This window comes from Sinohyriopsis cumingii, unplaced genomic scaffold (genome assembly GCF_028554795.1).
Source record: "Sinohyriopsis cumingii isolate HCF-2022 unplaced genomic scaffold, ASM2855479v2 utg000426l, whole genome shotgun sequence".
Lineage (NCBI taxonomy): Eukaryota > Metazoa > Mollusca > Bivalvia > Unionida > Unionidae > Sinohyriopsis > Sinohyriopsis cumingii.
Window position 1 is genome coordinate 240,378 of NW_028315897.1, and position 22,666 is coordinate 263,043.

Genomic DNA, 22,666 nt, shown 5'->3' on the forward strand with positions numbered 1-22,666 from the left:
ATTTCAATGAAAACGCAAGATTACTGGACGAAGATAATGATGTTATAGAGTTTATAACAGATATTGATGAATCACCGTCCGTTGATGTTTTGGACGGATTTATTAATAATTTAGTTGTGTATGATGATGTGATGCTAGATAAACAATCAAATCCAGCCAGAATATTTTCTCGCGGTAGACATAAAAATAATGATGTGATCTATGTTACTCAACGATATACACAAATACCAAAAGTAATCAGGGACAACTGTAATATTTTAGTTGTGTTTAATGGTGTAGACACACACACGCTGCGAAATATTCATCAAACTTGGTGCAGCGGTGACAGGGATATAATTAAATTCAGAAATTTCTTTTCACGAGCACAAGCTACTCCGCATGGATTTATAACAATAAATTTACATGATCCTAGAACAAGATATCGTGTGGGTCTTGACAAAATATTTGGATGATAAAATTAAATTGAATTAAAAAGATATCATTCATATAATGAACAATTGTGCGTGGCTGCGTCAAGGAACCACTAACAAATGTGATAAAAAATGCCATGGAGAATATTGCAAAAAACAATTATCTTATAAAGAAAAACCCTCATGCTGGTCCACGAAGCTGTGTTGGATGTAACAACGGCGTCAGAGGATTATATCAGATTTGTAAAAATTGCGGTGGAGATCGATACAGAAGTTTAATGAACTATTACAGAAAAAGAAAGAACATAAATCCAAAAATAGAAAAACCACCATCAGAACTTGAATATTACTTGAAACATAGAACAAATTCCCAGGATTCAGATGAAGATTCCCAGGATTATTGAGCAGCAGAGGGGGCTAGTCTACAATTCTGTTTGGGACAAACAATAATCGTAGACGTGTTATTGACCTCTATGAAGGGTCACTATTTTTTTTGGTCTAAAAACAAAGGGTGACCATTTTCTTAAGTTGTCTGTACGCCCTCTCTGCTGCTAAACGCCAGTGTATTTCGACTTGGTTCCAGGGAAGATAATTGATAAAGTTGGAACGAGAAAGGTGCTTATAAGCGGTACTGGCAGTGACAAGCACCATTTAACATGTGTATTGACATGCCTGGCATCTGGTGACTTGTTGCCACCCATGATAATCTTTCGGGTAAAAAGAAACTTTAAATCTAAAACTCCCTAAAGGGAGTTGTACTAAAAGTTCAACAAAAAGCATGGACGGATGAACACCTAATGTTGGATTATATTGATGAAGTTTGGAAAGTACACACGAGGCGTGCACCTTCTCTCCTAGTGCTAGATTCATTTCATGGTCATTTGACTGATGGAGTAAAAAATTCCATGAAAAAATCCAAAACAACAATGGCAGTAATCCTCAGTGGATACACAAGTAAACTACAGCCACTGGATGTATATCTAAATAAGCCTTTCAAGGGACTGCTACAGAAAAAATGGTCAACATACACGAGGACCAGGCTTCCAAATATATTGCAACCAGGGAAGCTGGTGAGTAGGCAACCGAAAAAAGACCAGCCCCTTCAAAGCAGCAGATGATTGACTGGATTTCTGAGGCCAGTGAAGAATTAAAGAAGAAAAAGGACATGATAATTAGCAGCTTCAAAGTTACTGGCCTTTGAAACATAATAAATGGTAGAGAGCACCAGTACATAATGAATGACAATGCAGCTCCATTGGAAAGTCTTTCTAGTGACAATGAATGTGAATGGTTTGAGGGTTTTGAGCTGGAAGACTTGTAAAACTCTTGAAAATTATGAATGTTTCATTGTATCCTGTTTTTGCATTTGTTTTGTGCATTTGTCCACCATTGGATCATAAATTATATCCTTGAAAATAACATGTTTTGTTTATAATACAAAAATATATTTTATAAACGTTGCTTTGCTGTTCTCCCTCACTCTCTCTCTTTTAAATTTATTTGTCATTTTTTTTCAAATGGCTTCAGAAAAACTATCAATAGATTAATATATTGTTGTTGAGCAAATGGGCTTGTCATACATATTTCCAATACCCCATGGGTAGCCTCATTTCCCCACAAAGAGCCGCCTTAATTTGATGTGTAGAGGTGAATCTGGTCTTCAATCCAGTATTTACTGGAAACGACCAAGCTAAAGGTCAAGTGTGTTTAATTAGCATGTATATTACCTCTGCATAGCCATGTGGCACAGTGACAATGGATCTCACAATTACAAACAATTTATTTATTCATGTTTTAATTGCTAATGGAATATAATAGTGCCCTTGAAGTGTTTACATAAGGAATAACGCAACTGACAGGTAACTGAATAATGAAGAATATTCTCTCTCTCTCTCTCTCTCTCTCTCTCTCTCTAAACAACAACCAGATTCTAGATTTGAGAGCAGAATGAGACCGGATTTGTACATAAGTTTTGTACGTTAGGTTGTGAAGTGTCGTGTGTTCCACAGGCCATGTCCAGACTTCATCCCTTTATTTTTCATACATGGTCATTACCACAAAATGATAATTATTTATGTTAAATATACTTTTTCTTACACTAAAATTAATAATTATTTTCTCAGATACGAAAAATAACATGAAATATAGTACTGCACACACCAAACAATTTGTTTTTTGTATAACAAACCACAATATTGCCTGTTTGTCAGAAATAAATGCATTTCTATTCGATAGTAATGCATGTGATTGGCTTTAACATCAATATTCTGTATTTCGATATAAGACAAGGATAATCCAGCTTTGTCTCTTATGTTACCAGGGTTCTTAATGTCGTCTATATTATGTTATCATTCAGTGATGTAAACATCCTTATCAATGATTAAATCAGATTTATATCTTGAATATACAGAATACTGTCAAAGATTGTTAGGGAAGCGAAATTGTGGCACAAGGTTTGTATGCATTTTATTGTGGGTATTAACATACAAATTCATGACATCTATGAAAACAACCCATACAAGGGTCATGCTACCAAAACACATGGGGAACTAAGTCACCTAAAATGGAAACCTTACCTTCAGCCTAAAATCCAAAATCGGATGGTAAATCTCATTTGGTAAAGGTACTTTCTTAGCGGCAACGGTGCAGAAAGGGATAAAATGTAGATGAAACCAAGATGCAAAGCTATTCAACTGAAAGCTACTTAGATATTAAAAAACTACTAAATTTTAAACCAAAACACAGTACATCTTCTAATGTTAATTATCATGTATATATCAATACATTTTATTAGTAATATTACTCTGCCAAAACATAGTACAATCTTTAATGTTTATTTGCCAGTATGTATCATTACATGCCACTAAATTATAAAACAATTAATAACTAACTTCATTCTCAAATGAACCTTCATACAACCATTCTGAATTGTATGTTATTTGCTGAAATAAAAATGTTATATTAGTCCAGTCAAAACATTTTACTGCCAACATCACAAATGAATGCTTTAACATAGGTTACTAAGAACACTTAAATACACTCAAAAACTAAAACACTAAAATACATATCAAATAAATTAACACATTTTGTACCATAATACTCATGAAGGTAAATATCTTAGGATTTGTACGTCTTTGAATAAGGATCAAAAAGCAAACTAAAATTTGATTGTAGCGATTTTTATAAGAAATGCTGAAATCACTCTATAGCTCCATTTGTGTAATGAGGTCACTAGGCTGTACATGACCGGATAGCTTTACACCATAATGAACATCTGTTTGATCTTTATTTAAATCTCTAATCTATAAAACAGGTAAGTATACGATATTTTCACAGAAAAAAATGTCACAATCATAACGGGACCCTTATATTTTATGTTCTGACTGATTCACAGTTTATCACAACAGGTGACCTGTCCAATCAAGAAAAATCAAGTACGATAGGGATGTAATCACATGGATTGCAAAAGAAATTGGTAAAAAGTAAATAATTTGTACAATAGCTTAGATTAAAACTTTGTTCTGTCTATTGTTCCTATTAAAACAACTATAAATCACAACATTGGGGTTTACATCAATATATACCTCCAAAGCATGTACATATTTGGGTATTTAGATGTGTATTTTGTCTCTTTAAAGCACCACTTTTCCCAAAAGACTTTAGCACAAACTTTCCATTTAAACAGGAAATGTCCAGTTTGCATTGTCATGGTCACTCTGAAGTTTTGAAAAAACACTTAACATTTCAATGGTTTATCTCCAGTATATATCTAAGTGATCCATTAAAATACAGTTCTGCCTAAACATTTTACCACAAAGTTAACATGTGATCACATTTGTCTAGCAGCAGAGAGGGCGATCAGACCACTTTAGGGAGTGGTCACCTTGTGTTTGAACAAAAAAAAAAAACAACAGTGACCCTTCATAGAGGACAATACCACGTCTACGATTATTGTTTGTCCCAAACAGAATTGTAGACGAACCCTCACTGCTGCCATGTTAATTAAAAAATTGTTATATTAAAATAATGATACATCCAGAATCTCATACTGCAAGAATAGCACAAGAACGATTAGAAGCAATTAAAAAATTTCTTCCTGTCAGAGACTCATTCAGAAAAAACCTACAAGCGCAGCAAGAAGCACAAGTTGAGTATGAAGAGGACACTAAAAAACTGTTTAAACCTGTCACTGCAGCTACTAAGAAAGTTTCAGCGGCTGTTGAAAAAACTATATGGGGAGATATTGCGGAGGAAGATGAGAGGAGGAAAAGGGGTATTTTTCCGGTATTAGAACAAACTGCGGCACAAACCGAAAAAATAGCAAGAAGAACTAAACAGACAAGGGAGATTTTACAAGATCTTCCAGTTAATATAGCTGCGGCTCAACCTCAACCCGATGGTGAAATTCGTACTGAAATAGGTGAGATGAAAGATCATGTATCAGAAACAGGAACAGAACATATCGGGGAAAGGGTTGATGCTAAGGATAAATTTAATGAAAAACATATTAATTACATAAAGGAAATTAAAAATATAGATAAATTAGCTGAGTTTGCCGCATGGAGTTATGATCGTCGAAAAGAAGTTTTAAAAACCAAGTATGCCGATGATACTATAAGTCGTGAAAATTGGTACAAGTAGATATTTCGTATACATTATGATGCTGACCAGGCTAGAGGCGGTGATACTAGATATATTGCATTTATTAATGCAATATATTTATTTTTTGATCAACTACAAAAACAACAACAAATACAACCTTCTCCATCACCGCAGCAACAGAAAAAACAAACTCCATCACCGCAGCAACAGAAAAAACAAACTCCACCGCAACAACAACAAATACAACCTCCTCGACCGAAATCTCCAGAAGAAGAATTTCACGATGCACCGGGTGCTACTGACAGTGGTCTGGGAGATGATTTTGTTTGTCCTGATAGTATCATTAATGACGTGTCACGGTTAGAAGTTCTAATAGGAGGAAAACGTGCCGGAAATAATTCACCAGAAATAATTAATGAAGCAGCTGATATTTGTCGACGATTATTTCAAGGTGGTATCATGGATATTGGCGTTTACCGAGAACTTATCGATGAACTTGTTGATGACTAGTTGTTAGATAAATGGTAAATAAAAATAAGATGATCATACATAATAATCATCGCAAACCTCTACAGTTCAGAGCGGTAAACTCACGATTACCAATCTACAGAGCTACTTACGGAGATGGACTTGGTGATGTTATTCAGGGATTATTTACAAGGATAGCTCCAAAAGTAGCACCCGTTGCAAAACAATTATCGATGAAAGCTATTGATATTGTTCGTGATAAAGCTCCTGGTGCAATTGTCAATGTTGCTGGTAAGGCGTTCTCGGCGATCAAAGAAAGAATAGCACGATTATTGCGACGAAAACGACAACCACCAGTAAAATTACCAAGTACTGAGGTGATGCCTGCAGATGTCAGTAAAATAATAAATCAAGCTGCAAATCAAAAACTAGCGGCGATATCTGAAGAAGCAGAGAAAAATATAACACCGAATTTAATGGCAGGAAGCGGTCTTCGTCGACGATGATCACCATTTGAAAAATGGTAATTATAATAAAAATGTTCAAGCGCGAATCAGACCCAGCATTTGATATGGAGGCACCTGTTGGTGATGGTCCTGAATACGCAGCCAGACCAGCTGCTGCTTTTGATATTGTACGAGGCGATAGCGCGACTTTCAACCTAGGATTTGCAACACGCCAAGCAGCGTTGTCAGGAAATAATAGAAATTTTTCATGTGTAATTCCATTATCTCACATCTTTGGATTTTGCAGAAATGTTAGAAAGGTCATCTTTGGAGCTAAACACACAGTTGTACTCGTAAGAAAGGGTAATGATAATGATGCAATCTGGCGAGGTGCTGGTGTTGCTGAAGGTAAAGTAAATATATCAAAACTCTCATTGTGGATGCCAGTAATGACACCATCTATTACTGAAGAACAAAAATTACTTTCTTTTATGGATCAAGGCGGTAAATCATTGCTATCATGGTTAACAGTAACCACAGATGCTGTTCAAAGTTCTGTTAATGGTTTATTTACATGGCATATAGCATCACAACAGGGCGTTTCTGCGCCACGACATATTTTTATTGCGCTGCAAGATAATGCTCGGACGAATAATCAAGAACGTTCACATATGATATTTGATAACCTTGGAGTTAATGAAGTTTCCTTGCGGATAAATGGACATCAAGAACCGGCTGAGGATATATTGTTAAATTTTGAACAAAATCATGTAGCGCGTGCATATCATCGTTTGATGTCATTCATGGGACGTGATCAAAATATAGATACTGGTTTGCAAATATCACAACTAGATTTTACAGGTCCATATCTGATTTATTATTTTTCGCTGGAGCATCTTGATTTATCCAAGCAATCTGTCGTTGATATACACTTTCGAGCTCGTGTTACTAACCCTCCTCCTGATACAGCTGGTCCACCTCTTATTCGAGGCACCTACAGAGCAATCGCGGTCATACTTAGCGATAAAGCCATGTTACCTGAAGGTGGTAGTGGTCGAATGAGAGTCGTTGACGCACCAGTGGAAAATCTTTAATTATTCAGAAAAATATTATGTATATAAAAAATGTCGCATAGTCATGTTAATGTTACTCTGACTCCTGGTCAGGTAAAAAAGCTTCGATCAAAAACCGCCAACAAATGCGGAAATAACATATCACTAAAACGAGATCAGATTAGTGGTAGTCCAAACAAATTATCGTTGACAAATAATCAGATTAAACATTTCAATAAAGCCCTGGAATCAAAAACTGGAGTTCAATTTCATCTTTCCCTGAGCGCCATCAAAGACATGGTTAAAATAGGTGGTATATTTCCACTTCTTGCGGATATTCCAGCGTTAGTAGCTGCTGATGCTCCAGCCGTAGCAAAAGCAGCCGCGTTAGGTACTGTTGGAACAGCTGCTGGAATGGCTCTAAAGAAAGCAACAAGAAATGGATATAAAAAAAGGGACGCGGCTTAAGATTGCCAGGATCTCGTTGGGGGACAGGTCTAAGGCTTCCACGTTAGACGTTCCAGCATCAAATTTTGATTTACTTGATGCTGCTAAAAAATTAAAAATAAAAGCCTTTAGAGGTGTTTTTATGCGAGATCAATTACCGAAACAACCAAACAAACACGAAACAGGTATTATTATTCTAGACTCGAATTCAGGACCCGGTACTCATTGGGTATCATACGTGGTTGATCCACGTGGAATCGTTTATTTTGATTCGTACGGGTTAGCTCCACCCGTTGAATTTATCAAGTATGTCGCACCATTTCACGCAAGAACCTCTGGTTATAAAGTTTGGTATTCAACACTACCCACACAAACAATGACAGATCCACCAATATGTGGAAGTGAAGTAATTAATGTACTCGACGCTATATCAAAATCATCCAAACCACCACATAAAGTTGTGCATGATTATACAAGTAACCGATTCGTTGCGCGTAAAGCGTTTTAAACAACAGGTCTTATTATAATGGTTGATATTTACGGAAGAAGATCCTCACGCGTTAAGAAAAAGTTCGATGACGTTGATCTGTCGAAGTATGCGACTAAAGATGACCTCGCTGATATCATGAACCTGGCTGGAGTTGACCCAGATTTGGTTGTTATTTTTCAAGATCGATATGGTAAACTAAAAACGAGCAATATCAGATGGAATGATATAGTTCGACGAGTACTTGGTGCAGTTACGGATAATATTCCCGTGTTTACTGACAGCGGCAAAATCAGAGATTCAAGTGTATCATTTGCAACAATTAGAAATGAAATTGCAAGAAGCGTTGCTAATCGCGTGAAAAACACCGGCGACACAATGACGGGTGAGCTCAGCATGAACGGAAATAAAATAGTAGTTTTAAGAGATCCAACATCTGACGAAGACACAGCAACAAAAAAATACGTCGACAACGTGGATGGAAAACTATCCACGCTGCGGGCCGAGTATGATGTTCACGTGGGCGCTTTTGCAAGATTTCGAAGAAATTTTCAAAAAACCGCAGAGGAATTCTTTGGCACTCCGCACGCCATTGATATAAAACTCGTTGATATCAAAACTAACCTAGACACGATCAAACAAACACAGCAAGACATCGTAGCGGGGATTCCTGAGATCGTCAACAAAACCAATTTGATTAAAATTTCAGCTGGAATAACTCCCGGACATATCACAAATATCGTATACATGGTATCATCGGGATTTGCAACATGGTCGCAGCAAAATAAAACAATCAAATATACCGCAACAGTCACTGGCGTGTACAGGCTGTCTGTGTTCAGTGCTGCAAAATTTGAAATATTTACAACGTTTCCATGGCGTCATTCAACCGATAGGTTTTCGGGGGTTGTATCTGTTATATTAAATAGCGGGACCGAAGAAATATTTATTCTGGAAGCAGCTGATAAGAAATTAACCGCAACATCTTACTGGTGGTGTTTGGAATTTGTAGCTGAAACACCTCAATTGGTTACTGCATAAAAAAATATATGGATGGTGCACAATACAGGTACAATCAAGCGCGTGAATGGCAGGCGGCGCTAAAAGATCAAGTCGATCAATATACAGTAAAAGTAAAAAAAAATATCGACGACGATTAGTTATCGTTGATGTGATTGTTTATTCAGTATCCGCTGTTGTTGCTGGAACCGGTGTCATATTATCAGCGGTGACAATGATGGCACCAGCAGCTGTAAGTATTTGTATTTCAGCAGCAACAACTATTGCAGGTGTGCTTAATATCATCACAAAAAACATATGTACTTGCACGAACGAAAAATTATCCGATTAGATAATAAAATTACACACAGCGACGGTAGCATACTCGAAATTATCCTCTTTGTTATCAGCGAGTCTTAGTGATGGAATTATATCTGATTTCGAGTTTTCAATGATGACTAAAATATACGACGAAGGTATCGATATTAAAAATACAAGTATTAATAATGGCACAATTACTCCAGCAGATCGTGACCAACACAACTCCGCCAAAGATAACGATGATCTCGGTAAGTTCGTCTAATCCTGAATTTAGTGTTAACTTTCCTACTGCAATTCCAGTAAAAGAAATAGCACTAGCGCAATTACGGGTATATTACAGCTGGCCAAATATCAGATCAAAATCATTTCATGGTACACCAGCAAATAATTCGCTTGTATTTGCTAATAAAAATAAACCCGATGGAACACCTGACTGGGTTGTTGTTGGAATACCAACTGGCAGTTATGAGGTCGAACAAATCAATGAGGAATTTCAACATAGAATAAAATCAATAACCGGAAAAGAAGCAAAAATATCAATTAATATTCATGAACCGACCCTGTCCTCGACGATTGAAATACATTCTCCCGATTACGTCGTTGATATTTATCAATCCACGATAAGATCCGTACTAGGCTGGCCTGAAATTCCCCCGGTGTATGAAGGACCACCAGAACCAACTCGGGATGATTTTACGTCAAAGAACAGTTTTCGTCATGATATTAAAATGAATTCAGATTGGTTAGATTACATAGAAGTAAAACCAGAAAGGGGGGGAGGGGGATATCCTATATATGATCCTAAAGCTCCTTTTTATAATCTTAATGAACGTGTTCACGCTTTGAATATTGATTCTATATTTGCTTCAATAAACTCAGACCATGAAATACAGGTAAATAATTTACGTGATAGTTTTCAAGAGTATTTATTTGATTCTTCATCTGCGCGCGATAATATTATTAGGTACATAGAAGTTTTAAATTATATAGTTAATTCTTCTGAAGTTATCTATAATAGAATTATAGATATGGTTCTTAAGTCATCAAGCAATTACAAAAAATCCTTCGCAGCCAAATACAAAATACCCGAAGCTGACATTGTAACGTTTAAGTTTCCTGATTATAATCCAGATAAATTAAGAAAATCTGTCAATGATGTCATTGATGAATATTTTCCTAAAATACTCGATGCGTGGAAAAAACTAGCACCATTAGCAACTGTTCTTAGATATGATAATGATCCACATGGCGGCGGCATACACGTATCTCCGGAAATCGTTAATATAACATCGACAATCGTGGTCAATCTGGTTTGTGACGTAGTCGATGGTAGCTATCAAATAGATCTCGGAAGATCAAATCAGGCTCAACAAGGATATATTTTATACACATTTACATCACAAGTTTCTCCCGGAAGTTTAATCGTGCAAGAACCAACTAATCCTGTGTATCTGCGGTGTCACAATAATATGTTAACACGAATAAATTCTAAGCTCACAGACCACCTTAATCGCTTAATTGACATACGTGGAGAAGAACTTGTGATAAATCTGTATGTGAAATCTTAAATATTATGTAATGTACCACACGTGAGGGTTTTTATACATGACAAAAAAGTACTTGAAAACACGGATCAATTTAGTTATTGATGAACACGGACACGAGGATTTCTTAACAGTTAGATGAGCTCCGTCGAGAACATTTGTAACAGAGATCAGACTCACTGCTGTATTAAATTAGATCAACTTAAAAAAATAATAATATTTCAAAATAAATAAAATATTTTTTTTTTATTACTGATATGGTGTTTGGTACAAATTAATCAGCATTGCAAAAAAAATATTCTGAAATATGTTTTTATTCAGAAATATTTTAATTTTTTTTTCTGAAAATTTGATCATTTTACATAATTCTAACTCATCAATTCCTGATCAAAGATCTGCACGTGGTCAGAGTTGACAGGGACCCCAGTTACCAGAACTTTCATTTTCATTTTCACCAGAATTACTACTTTGGATCGTTTCACCAGTAACGGGGTTACTCGCTAACATAATTTTTCTTAATAGTCTTATGCGAGTACTAATTGTTTTCTTTTCCTCTTACTCGTGGGATAACAGCGATCTAATTCTTTCTACTGCGGCAGAGAGAGGAACGAATTCCTTCACCTGATTATCTTCTAATGTAGCTAGCGACTGAAACATTGCCGCCTGAATCCATTTCATGAGCTTGTATTCAGATGATAGTGTGTGTGTTCCTTGGTTTTTACGTTCTTGTAAAATCTCAAAATCAGAAACTATTTTTTCAGGATTTAGTTCATCAGATATATTAATTCCATCTTTTTTCAATTTTTTAATAGCAACAATTACATCATTGATATTTTCGTAGTTCATTATTTAGTATATAAATCTTTAAAATAAAAAAAAAAAATTATCCCTATAGAACTATCGAGTCCGTCGGGATGTTTCAAGGACAGTACAACATATACAATGAATGAAGAGCCCCTATCGAGTGTATTAGCGAGCTCAGATTATGAATGACGAGCCCCTATCGAGTGTATTAGCGAGCTCAGATTATGCATGGGACGGCACAAACATGTAACTTAACTAAGGAAATATATATATACAATGAAATGGATATATACAATGAATATATGCAAGGACAGTACAAACATATACGCTCAGCAAAATCCCACCCACAATAATCAATCCCGTGGGTGATACGAAAATATGTATCAACCACCGGTCGATATGGTGGTTTAATTTTGCTGAGCGGGGGGTTTTGCGGTTCCCCCATTATTATAAAAATCGCAATTATGCGCACCACCGACAAGTTGTCAGCCATGGGGATTCGATCCTGGACCGCGAGCGTCACAGTCCAATACGATACTGATTGAGCCATCGAATCTTGTTACAAACATGTTTCGTAAGTTAATATATAGCTAAGGAACCAATTTCAAATATACTTGCTCAAAATACAATTCTGAATTCAAGAAATACGTTTTCACCAAACAAGTTAGATTTATAAAAGCTGGATTAAGGAATTTCCTATTTACTATACCACGCCATCTATGATAGAACATCTAACAGTTAGATGTTTTCATCCTTCCTATAACATAACTGCTAGATTTTTTCATCCTTCCTATGACTATTACGAGATTTTCAGTCCTCTCTATATCTGTTCTATGGAGAAATATATATTACGAGATTTCCCACTCGTAAATCTGTATCCATGAACATGGTCAAGGGAGTATTTAGTTGTCAATATTGCTCGATAAAAAAAGTAACCACACATACGCACACAAATACATGATCACACATACGTATACAAATATATATCATGTATATTTTGCTCTGAACAAGGAAAATGCAACTGATTTTAAATTCCAAACACTATATACACGTATTTCTGTAATCGAGTAAATACATGCAGGATCCCTGTACTGTAGATCTAAAATTAACCCGCCACGATCGATACAGACTAGACGCTGGATTCTACACTCAGTAAGCTGGAATATAAATGTCGGTTTTCTGTAGTTTAGATGTAATGCATATGCTGTCTATGTGTTGTGTTGTTCTAAATGTTTCACGAATAGAACTGAAACATACACGAACTGCATATTTTTGTAAGTTAGAAACCGTAGATAATTATGACCATATACCGAGGATCATAAAATTACCTCCCTTTCATGAGTCAAAAAATAAGTAGTTTATGGGGGAAGTACTGTGATATAAATTAAAAAAATTAATTCGAGGTGGTAATGATAATTATTGATATCGGAAGGTGATTTTCTGTTTATATTTTTTTGAGAAAGCGGTTTTATATATATTTTCTGCTACCTTTTGTACTGAATGCGGGGTAATATCAAAATATTTCGCAGCTGAATGCATCGATCGAAATATAATTACTTCGCCAGTTTCTCTGTTTGTGGAATTTACCGCCCTTCTAGAAACTGTCTTACATCTTCCTGTATTACCACATGCAGAGTTCACGCTTTGCGTGACAACACGAAGGTTGGATAAATTATTGTTTTGAGGATTCCCATCAATATGATCGACCACTAGACCGTCATTGATCATCCCATTATGACATTCATACGTGAATCTATGACACAGATAATGTTTCTTTCCTCCCTCGTATGTGAACATTATATAACCATGATTATTAATATAACCAACTGGTTTTGTTTAACCTGCAGTGTCTGATGACACCATTAATATCTGATTCGTAATTCTTAATGACAGGATGTGGGACAAATATATTTTGCTCCATTATAATAATATTATTTGTTTAAATCATTGTTTGTCTGAAATCTTGATATATAATCCTCCACGGATTTTATAGCGTTTTCACTATTATTATTTTTTTTTGTCATAATATCTTTTAAGTTCTCTCAACCGTTTTCCACCGCACTTTCCACATAATTCTGTTTTTCCTCGCACTCCAATACCACACCGCAGACATGGTATTGGTCCTAGACTTCCTCGTCATATACTTTGTAAGTACATCCAACAAAATTCCTTTCTGCAGGATTTGTTGCATCGATTTACTGAACCGATCATCAAGCATCTGCATTGAGACATTGTATATATAATATTTTTTTATTTTAAATATTTGTTTTAATTATATGAACGAGTTTGAGAGATTATCCCAAACTAGGCCTGTTAAATATAAATTCAACCTCGACAGATTATCTCCAGACTTGCCAGTGCGAGATTTGGTTGATCCGAAAAATAAAGTTTGATCTCGAAAATTCACGACGCCAAGAAAGAATTTTACACGGATGGTGCATCTCATACATGGTCAACGTTCAAGATTATACGCAATACTGTCAAGGACGCCACAATGAATGACAAGCGAGCGGCAACTATCATTAACTACATCGCTGAGTATGAGGGCAATCAAAAATATTTCTTCAGAGTAAAATTTATTGTATTAACAGAAACAGGTAGTTGGATTATCCGTGACAAATATGATCCTGTCCTTGGCAATAATAAAACTGTCATATTAAGTAAAAATTCCAGACCGGGTCTGTTGACGGGTATTGACAAACCGTATTATGAGCGAGCGTATCCTGTAAGAGCGGTTATTTATGGAATCTATGAGGTAAATACAAAACCCAACGTTGATAAACTGGCACCCATGAAATTTTCAAGGTTAAATTGTGTAGCCGAACGAGTAGCAGAACACTTTACAAACGCGATGCGTGGAAATGGATTAACTGATTTAAGGCGTGAAAAAATAAACTCGTGGGCTGATTCAGTTAAGGATACCGGTGCTACAATAAAAGATGTTGCTGAGTTAGGAAAAATATTAAAATTTCCAATAACCGTAGCGACAATAACGGGAGAGGTACTGTACGAATCTAAATATAAATCGAAAGGAGCTCCAATAAATATTATTGATCATAACGCGCACGCATGGACTAACGCAGTAACAATATTTCCACGTGATCGAACTGTTAGATTTTACCCCTCAGATATGAGTATGTTTGATTTTATCAACGAAATAAGTAAAAACGATCCTGTATCGGTATGGTTATTTAAAAGTAATGAAGAAGGTGGATTTGATCAGTTTGTCAGACCAAATGGTGAAATATATCGAACAGAATCCCTCCATGACGAGATGAAAAATCTCGCGATGAAGTTTTTAGAGTGCAAGCACGCGGAAAATACTGACAAATTACTAATTGTTTTACCGTTCCATCTGTTGCGGATCATTTTGCTAGAGAACAAAATTCATGGAAACCAACACGATTTGATTTACTCGAGGACGTACGCGCAAGTTGCGTCGAATACGGACACGGTGGATTATGGAATACCAAATATAATTACAATGATGATATTTCGGTTGATATGGTTGTATGTTATCCGGGAAGTTTTCTAGGATATGGAGATTGTTCTGTGTACTTTAAAAGATTTGGTCACCCTACAAACGAGATGACGCGAGTGGCAATTAATGGACCATTACCTGATTTTGATCTGACTGGATTCGCCTGTATTGAATCATTCGAGTTTAACGAAAATCTTCACAAGATTTGTTATGTTTGGTTTGGTAGACATTCTTGTTAAAAACGTTGGGCACCTATAGTTTTATTACGATATATGCTAGATTGTGCGATACCGACATCGTTGGTGGTCAGTGAGGCGATTATATCATATCATGCACAGACCAAAGTTTGGTTGCCCATGTCGGATTCTATCAATCTGGATGAAGTTATTGGCGAGTTTAAGGAAAAATGTCCTGATGTTTCCGAAGATGATATTCCTAAAATTCTCGAGATTAAACTCAAAACCGCAAAAGATCTCGGTAGAAAAATTATAGGTAAATTTACTCAAGGTGGTGCATATGATCATAAAAGACATCACGCACGATTAATTTTAGATGATGCCGAGTACGATTTTATAATCGCTGATACAACGACGAGAAATATATTTGTAAATCGAGAAAGTGTTTATTTATCCGACGGAACAAAATTAGGTACGATCGTTAGTTACATAAATGACGTCTCCCCACAGTATACTCATCTAAGATCTTCCATGTTGGCTTATGTTTCCATAAATGTATTATCGATGATTAATAGATTTCCTGAGACCGCAGTCAGAGTCGCAACAGATTCGTTTTATATTTCAAGTAAATATTTAGAATCTGTTATGAAATTTACAAGTAATGATGAACGATGGAGTTCGTGGAGGATAAAAAAAGAATTATTACACAATTATACAGAATCAGCAGATGTTCCAATGAGAGATTTTTATCGTAAGGGTAATAAAATATCAGAAATGTCGAAAGCGCCATCATTGAGTGATCCAATAACTAGATATAAGACAGTATATCTCAATGGACCTGGTGGATGCGGCAAAACGACTCGAGCAATTAATGTTTTTAGAAATTCAGATATGATCGTGCTGACACCCACACATAGACTTGCACGCTAGATAAAACAGCGGCAAGTACAATCGTGCACGTATCATAGTTTCTTTCGGTGGCGCGGGGATACATGGACTCTTGAACGAATGGGAGAAAAATATATACCTAAAATAATTATTTGGGACGAGATATGTACGGCGTCGTTGGATACATTAAAACCGTTTCTTGATTGGTTGCTGACGAAAAATACCGCCTATAATAATGTGTGGCGATCATGGTCAACCGCCACCTTTTGTTGGACCATCTCCACATGATTGGTTAAAAAATTTCGTTGATTATTACGAAGAAATAGATGATGATCATAGAGCTCTCGATGCAAATTTAAAGTTGTTTAAAAATTAATCAGATTACAATCAAACAAAATTCAGTGTGAAATAATACGTGGAGTGATCTCAGAGACCTCAATGAGTGATTTTTTGAATTTATGGAGACCCAACGATTTGATAGTAGCAAGCAGAAAAATAATCAGAGACGATTTACAACAACAGTTATTTCAACTACATAAAGAAAAATACTCAGAATTGCCCGTACCGTTGTGTTATAGACCATCAGATACACGAAAACAGAATATCAATGTTGATATTCCAGGACAGACTGAAAAACAGAATCTCGTATTAAATGATATTGTCGCCGTTGATATCAGTGTGGTCGAAGATGCATTACGCGCTGACAAATCTCCATGGGTGTTGGGATACGCCATGACGATCCACTCGTCTCAGGGATTAACTATTTCTGGCACACGAGTCTGGATTGTAGACGATCGTATCGAGTGGTCAAATTTAGTCTATTTAGCGGTATCGAGGGTCAGAAAAATATCTCAATTACGTAGAATTATAATTCCTGAAATCGTTGATAAATTTAACATCATAAATGACGACATAATAAGAAAAAATTGGATTGGATACAAACAATCTGATAAAAAAAATAAAAGTGACTTTGATCTTGATGTTGAATTTATTATTGAGTTAAAACAGCAGCAGAATAATCATTGCGCAAGTTGCAATTGTATGATGCTGTGGAGGCATTCGAGTAATGATTCAAGACAATTTACCGTAGATAGAAAAGATAATAGTCGCGGTCACACACGAGAAAATACCATGTTGACCTGTTTTGAGTGTAATCGACGTCGGGGTGCTGGCACTAGTGCTAGTTAAGTGATCGCGGTGGTAGTTGTGTATCCTCGGGGATTATTTGTAGTTGTTCACGTTCAAATCCACGTTGAGGAGCAGCCGAATCTAATCTGTAGATTGCAGGTCTACCTGAGGATCTTGTCACGGTGGATATTTTGTGTGTGGTAACACTCCAAATAGGATCAGTCGCTCTCGCTTTACCACCTTCAAGTTCACCAGGCTCATATAAATATCTGACTGTAACATCACCCAATATTTTTTGTTTTTCAACATCTTTTCGTTGTGTTGGTATATTTTTTTTGTAATTGCATTAATGGGTTTCATGTTGGTTGTTCGTGTAATCTCATTATTTAATGCAGCTATCACACTTGGTAATCTTGCAACCCACTCGAGAGATCTTTTATCCTGAATAAATTCCCTCGCGTATTGATATCCAAATAACCGCTCAGCGAGTGTTCGAATAAATCGCTCAACAATTGCCTGATCACGGTGAATTGAAGTATGATCTCGTCATATTTTGGTATTATGTTGTTTCATCAACGATGATACTGGACCAAGAAATTCCTTACCAGGATCAACCTGTAGTAGCTGTGGCCATCGTAATGGTCCTCGTTGATAAATTCGTTCAAACGCATCGGCTACTTCAGATGATGTTTTCGCTGATAGCAGCTCTGCTTCTTTATATCTACTTGCAACATCAACTACGGTTAACGTGTATTTATATGTTTTTCTACGCACAGTATCATACGGTAAAAACAGAATATCAGCTTGATGAACTTCATTAGGAACACTGACATCGAAATACGCGTACTGAATTCGTTTCAGTGGTGGTAGATAAATTTGCCATATTGCTTGTTTGGATAACCACGCTTTAGCAGTAGAATGTTTAACCGCTGCTGCATCAGCAAGTTTACCAATTGCTGCTTTGCCTCTCCAGTATCCACTTGGTGAATAATAAATCGATTCCATTATTAATTACCAGCCCCAAATGCTAATTTACCTTTCATCGCGGATCTTACTAACCAATTAGCTAATGATTCTCTAATATTTTCATTTTTTATGGAATTTAACGCGTGAATTAATTTCACATCTGCAATACATGTATGTCTATCTTGTAGATTTTTACTTTTATAAGCAACATCATGAGCGTGACAAGCTCGATCAATAGCGTTTATTGGTTCCTCGCCTGGTTTTGGTTGATCTTGATTATCGAGCCTGATATCAAGTCTGGTACCAGGACCGCAATAATTATATCCTGGTAGATGTTTTTCTCCGCTGTATTTAGCCCATGGAGTACCTGGAAACTTTCACATCAAATTAGCAATATCACCACCGCACTTATTAGGTAAAAACGAAAATTTGTTTCTACCGCATACAGAACATTTTCCACCATACACTATTTTTTTTATTTTTTGTTGTAACCATAGCTAAATCAGTAGTTGGAGTTTTAACTCTACAGCATAAGCAATATAAATTCATGACATAATATATATGGATATAATTGATTTCTCAGCAACAAGAAAACGAGAGCCAGTTAAACACCACCCTGCGTTACCAAATTCCATCAGAATGATTATCATAGGACCATCTGGATCAGGTAAGATGCAGTTATTACTTAATCTGATAATTAGATGGTTGAAATGGGATAAATTGTATTTAGTAGCACCATCCGCTGATGATCAACGATGTTATGATGTACTTAAAGATTTCAATGAAAACGCGCGATTACTGGATGAAGGTAATGATGTTATAGAGTTTATAACCGATATTGATGAAGCACCATCCGTAGATGTTTTAGAAGGATTTATTAATAATTTAGTTATATACGACGATTAGATGCTAGATGAACAATCAAATCCAGCCAGAATATTTTCCCGAGGTAGACATAAAAATACAGACGTGATCTATGTTACTCAACGATATACACAAATTCCGAAGGTGATTAGAGACAATTGCAATATTTTAGTTGTGTTTAATGGCGTAGACACACCCACACTTAGAAATATTCATCAAACGTGGTGTGGTGGTGACATGGATATAATTAAATTCAGAAATTTCTTCTCACGAGCGCAAGCTACTCCACATGGATTTATAACAATAAATTTACATGATCCAAGAACAAGATATCGTGTGGGTCTTGATAAAATCTTTTAATTAATATCGGCAGAAGAGGTGTAAATTTAATTAAAAAGATATCATTCATATAATGAACAACTGTGCGTGGCTGCGTCAAGGAACCACTAACAAATGTGATAAAAAATGCTGTGGAGAATATTGTAAAAAACATAATTATCTTATAAAGAAAAATCCTCATGCTGGTCCACGAAGTTCTGTTGGATGTAACAATGGCGTTAGAGGATTATATCAGATTTGCAAAAATTGCGGTGGAGATCGATACAGAAGTTTGATGATATATTATAAACACATAAAGAACATAAATCCAAAAATAGAAAAACCACCATCAGAACTTGAATATTACTTGAAACATAGAACAAATTCCCATGATTCAGATGTAGATTCCCATGATTCAGATGAGGAGAACGCATTGAGAAATATTCATCAAACTTGATATGGTGGCAAAAATTTCTTTTGCAACATGAATAGCAGCAGAGAGGGTTCGTCTACAATTCTGTTTGTGACAAACAATAATCGTAGACGTGGTATTGACCTCTATGAAGGGTCACTGTTTTTTTTTTTGGTTCAAACACAAGGTGACCACTCCATAAATTGGTCTGATCGCCCTCTCTGCTGCTTGTCTCCTGTATGTATCATTCCAATGATTACTTCGCCTAAACATTTTATCACAAATTTCACATTTGAATGGTTAATCTCCAATATGCATCCTCATGTGGACCTTCAAATAACCATCTGTACATTTTTGCAGAGTTCACATTTTGAATGGTTCATCTACAGTTTATAATAAACACTTTATCACAAACTTTACACTTGAATCATTTATCTCCAGTATGTATCCTCATGTGCTTATTCAAATTACCACTAAGCGTGAACACTCTATCACAAACTTCACATTTGAATGGTTTATCTCCAGTATGTGTCCTCATGTGCACCTTCAAATTACCACTAAGTGTGAACACTCTATCACAAACTTCACATCTGAATGGTTTATCTCCAGTATGTGTCCTCATATGCACCTTCAAATTACCACTAAGCGTGAACACTTTATCACAAACTTCACATTTAAATGGTTTATCTCCAGTATGTATCCTCGTGTGCACCTTCAAATTATTACTGTATCTAAACATTTTATCACACAATTCACATTTAAATGGTTTATCTCCATTATGTAACCACATGTGACAATTTAAATCACTATGCTGCCTAAACACTCTACCACAAACTTCACATTGAAATGGTTTCTCTCCGGTATGTATCATTACGTGTTTCTTTAAAATATCACTCTCACTAAAAGTTCTATCACAAACTTCACATATAAATGGTTTATCTCCAGTATGTATCCTCATGTGTCTCTTCAAATGACTCCGGTATCTAAACAATTTATCACAAACTTTACATTTGAATGGTTTATCTCCAGTATGTACCATATTGTGCCTCTTCAAATAAGCCTCCTGAATAAACAATTTATCACAAAGTTCACACTTGAATGGTTTTTCTCCAGTATGAATCATCAGGTGTCTCTTCAAATGACCACTATGTCTAAAATTTTTATCACAAACACCACATTTTAATGGTTTATCTCCAGTATGTACCATATTGTGGGTCTTCAAATGAGCCTCCTGAATAAACCTCTTATCACAAATTTCACATTTGAATGGTTTCTCTCCTGTATGTATCCTCATGTGCACCTTCAAATTATTACTATGTCTGAACACTTTATCACAAACTTCACATTTGAATGGTTTATCTCCAGTATGTATCCTCATGTGCACCTTCAAACAACCAATCTGACTAAACATTTTATTACAATTTTCACATTTGAATGGTTTATCTCCAGTATGTACCCTCATGTGGACCTTCAAATAACGACTGTCTCTAAACATTTTATCACAAACTTCACATTTGAATGGTTGACCTCCAGAATGTACCCTGTGTTTGTTCAAAACACTACTTTCACTAAACATTTTATTGCAAGCTTCAGACTTGAAAGGTTGACCTCCAGAATGTATCCTCATGTGTTTGTTCAAATGACTACTGTGTCACAAAATTCACTTTTAAATAGTTATCACCAGCATGTATCCTCATCCTTCAAATGGCTACTTCGTCTGAACATTTTATCACAAAGTTCACAGTTGAATGGCTTATGTTCAGTATGTAACAACACGGGTCTCTTCAAATCAGCCTCCATGATTAGTCCTGCAACGTGAGACACATCACCCGATATTTTTTTATTTTTTTGGTGGGTGGGGATGGGTCATACCGAATAACTAACGGCGCTGTGAAGCGTGTTTTGATGTTGTCCAACAGTGTAACGAAAGTCAAAGTTTCAGAAATATCACACATAACTGGCAACCAATAATGACGCTTTTCTACAAAGTAAAGTTATAATGTTTTTGTCGGACTTTACTTACCCTAATGTCTTTTCTCTAATAGATACAAATTCTTACAAAAGAAATAGACATCTTTTCAAGTTTCATTTCAGTTGGCTGGAAAGCGACGAAAGCCGGAATGCTGAAAATTGGATTAAGTTGAAATAGTATTCTTTAACGAAACGAAAAAACAACACTATGCCTATTGGAACGGTGAACAACTTTTCGTTTCGTTCAAGAAACATATGCCCATAATGAAACAACTTAAACATACTTCGACATACATAGAATACCGTCGCATTGCAACAAAATGTATGTCAACGGAACATTACAATGCGTCAATTTGCTAGCGTCATATTTTAATTCCGCCAAGATAAAGACAGCACAGGAAGTATATTAATTACACATTAATTAGTGGAAGAGTGTAGATATAGGCTGCCAAGTGTGCAAGATATTCCTGGAACTTTAGCAGCAGAGAGGGCTAACCCTACAAGTTTTAGAAGCGTCTTTTTTTTCTTTTTTTTAAAAAACAAACTTCGGCCTCCTAAAAAAAAAAAAAAAATGGGGGGGGGGGCGGGTAATAATGTCAAACCGAAGCCTCTTAACTTTCGCAAAGTCTCCGGGGTTAGTTTTGTTTTTAGCAAGTATGCTGAGGCCGCCCCCCCCCCCTCCCCGATAATAATTAAATCATTATTATATCAATAATGGCACCAGCTAGGGAGTCTAGTACAGCTAGATTAGCTCGAGAAGATTAGAAGCAATAAAGAAATTTCTTCCAGTCCGTGATTCTGTCAGAAGAAAACTACAAGAACGTCAAGAGTTTCAAGTTGAATATGCAGAGGGTACAGAACAAGTATCTGGACCTGTTACAA

At 36.0% G+C, this 22,666-nt stretch overlaps 2 protein-coding genes across 3 annotated transcripts in view; one reads left to right on the plus strand and one right to left on the minus strand.

Annotated features, from left to right (window-relative positions):
- Nucleotides 1–2,159: 2,159 nt before the first annotated feature.
- Nucleotides 2,160–22,666, plus strand: part of LOC149774056 (uncharacterized) — a 108,923-nt gene continuing 88,416 nt past the window's right edge. For both annotated transcript variants that reach the window (XM_089945836.1, XM_089945834.1), the window contains exon 1: nt 2,160–2,269. The gene's annotated coding sequence lies outside the window, so the exon portion shown is untranslated. The remainder of the gene's footprint in view (nt 2,270–22,666) is intronic.
- Nucleotides 19,421–21,930, minus strand: LOC149774057 (uncharacterized). Its single transcript, XM_089945820.1, has one exon. It carries the CDS (start codon nt 21,438–21,440, stop codon nt 20,241–20,243), a length of 1,200 nt encoding a protein of 399 aa, XP_089801946.1. The 5' UTR covers nt 21,441–21,930; the 3' UTR covers nt 19,421–20,240.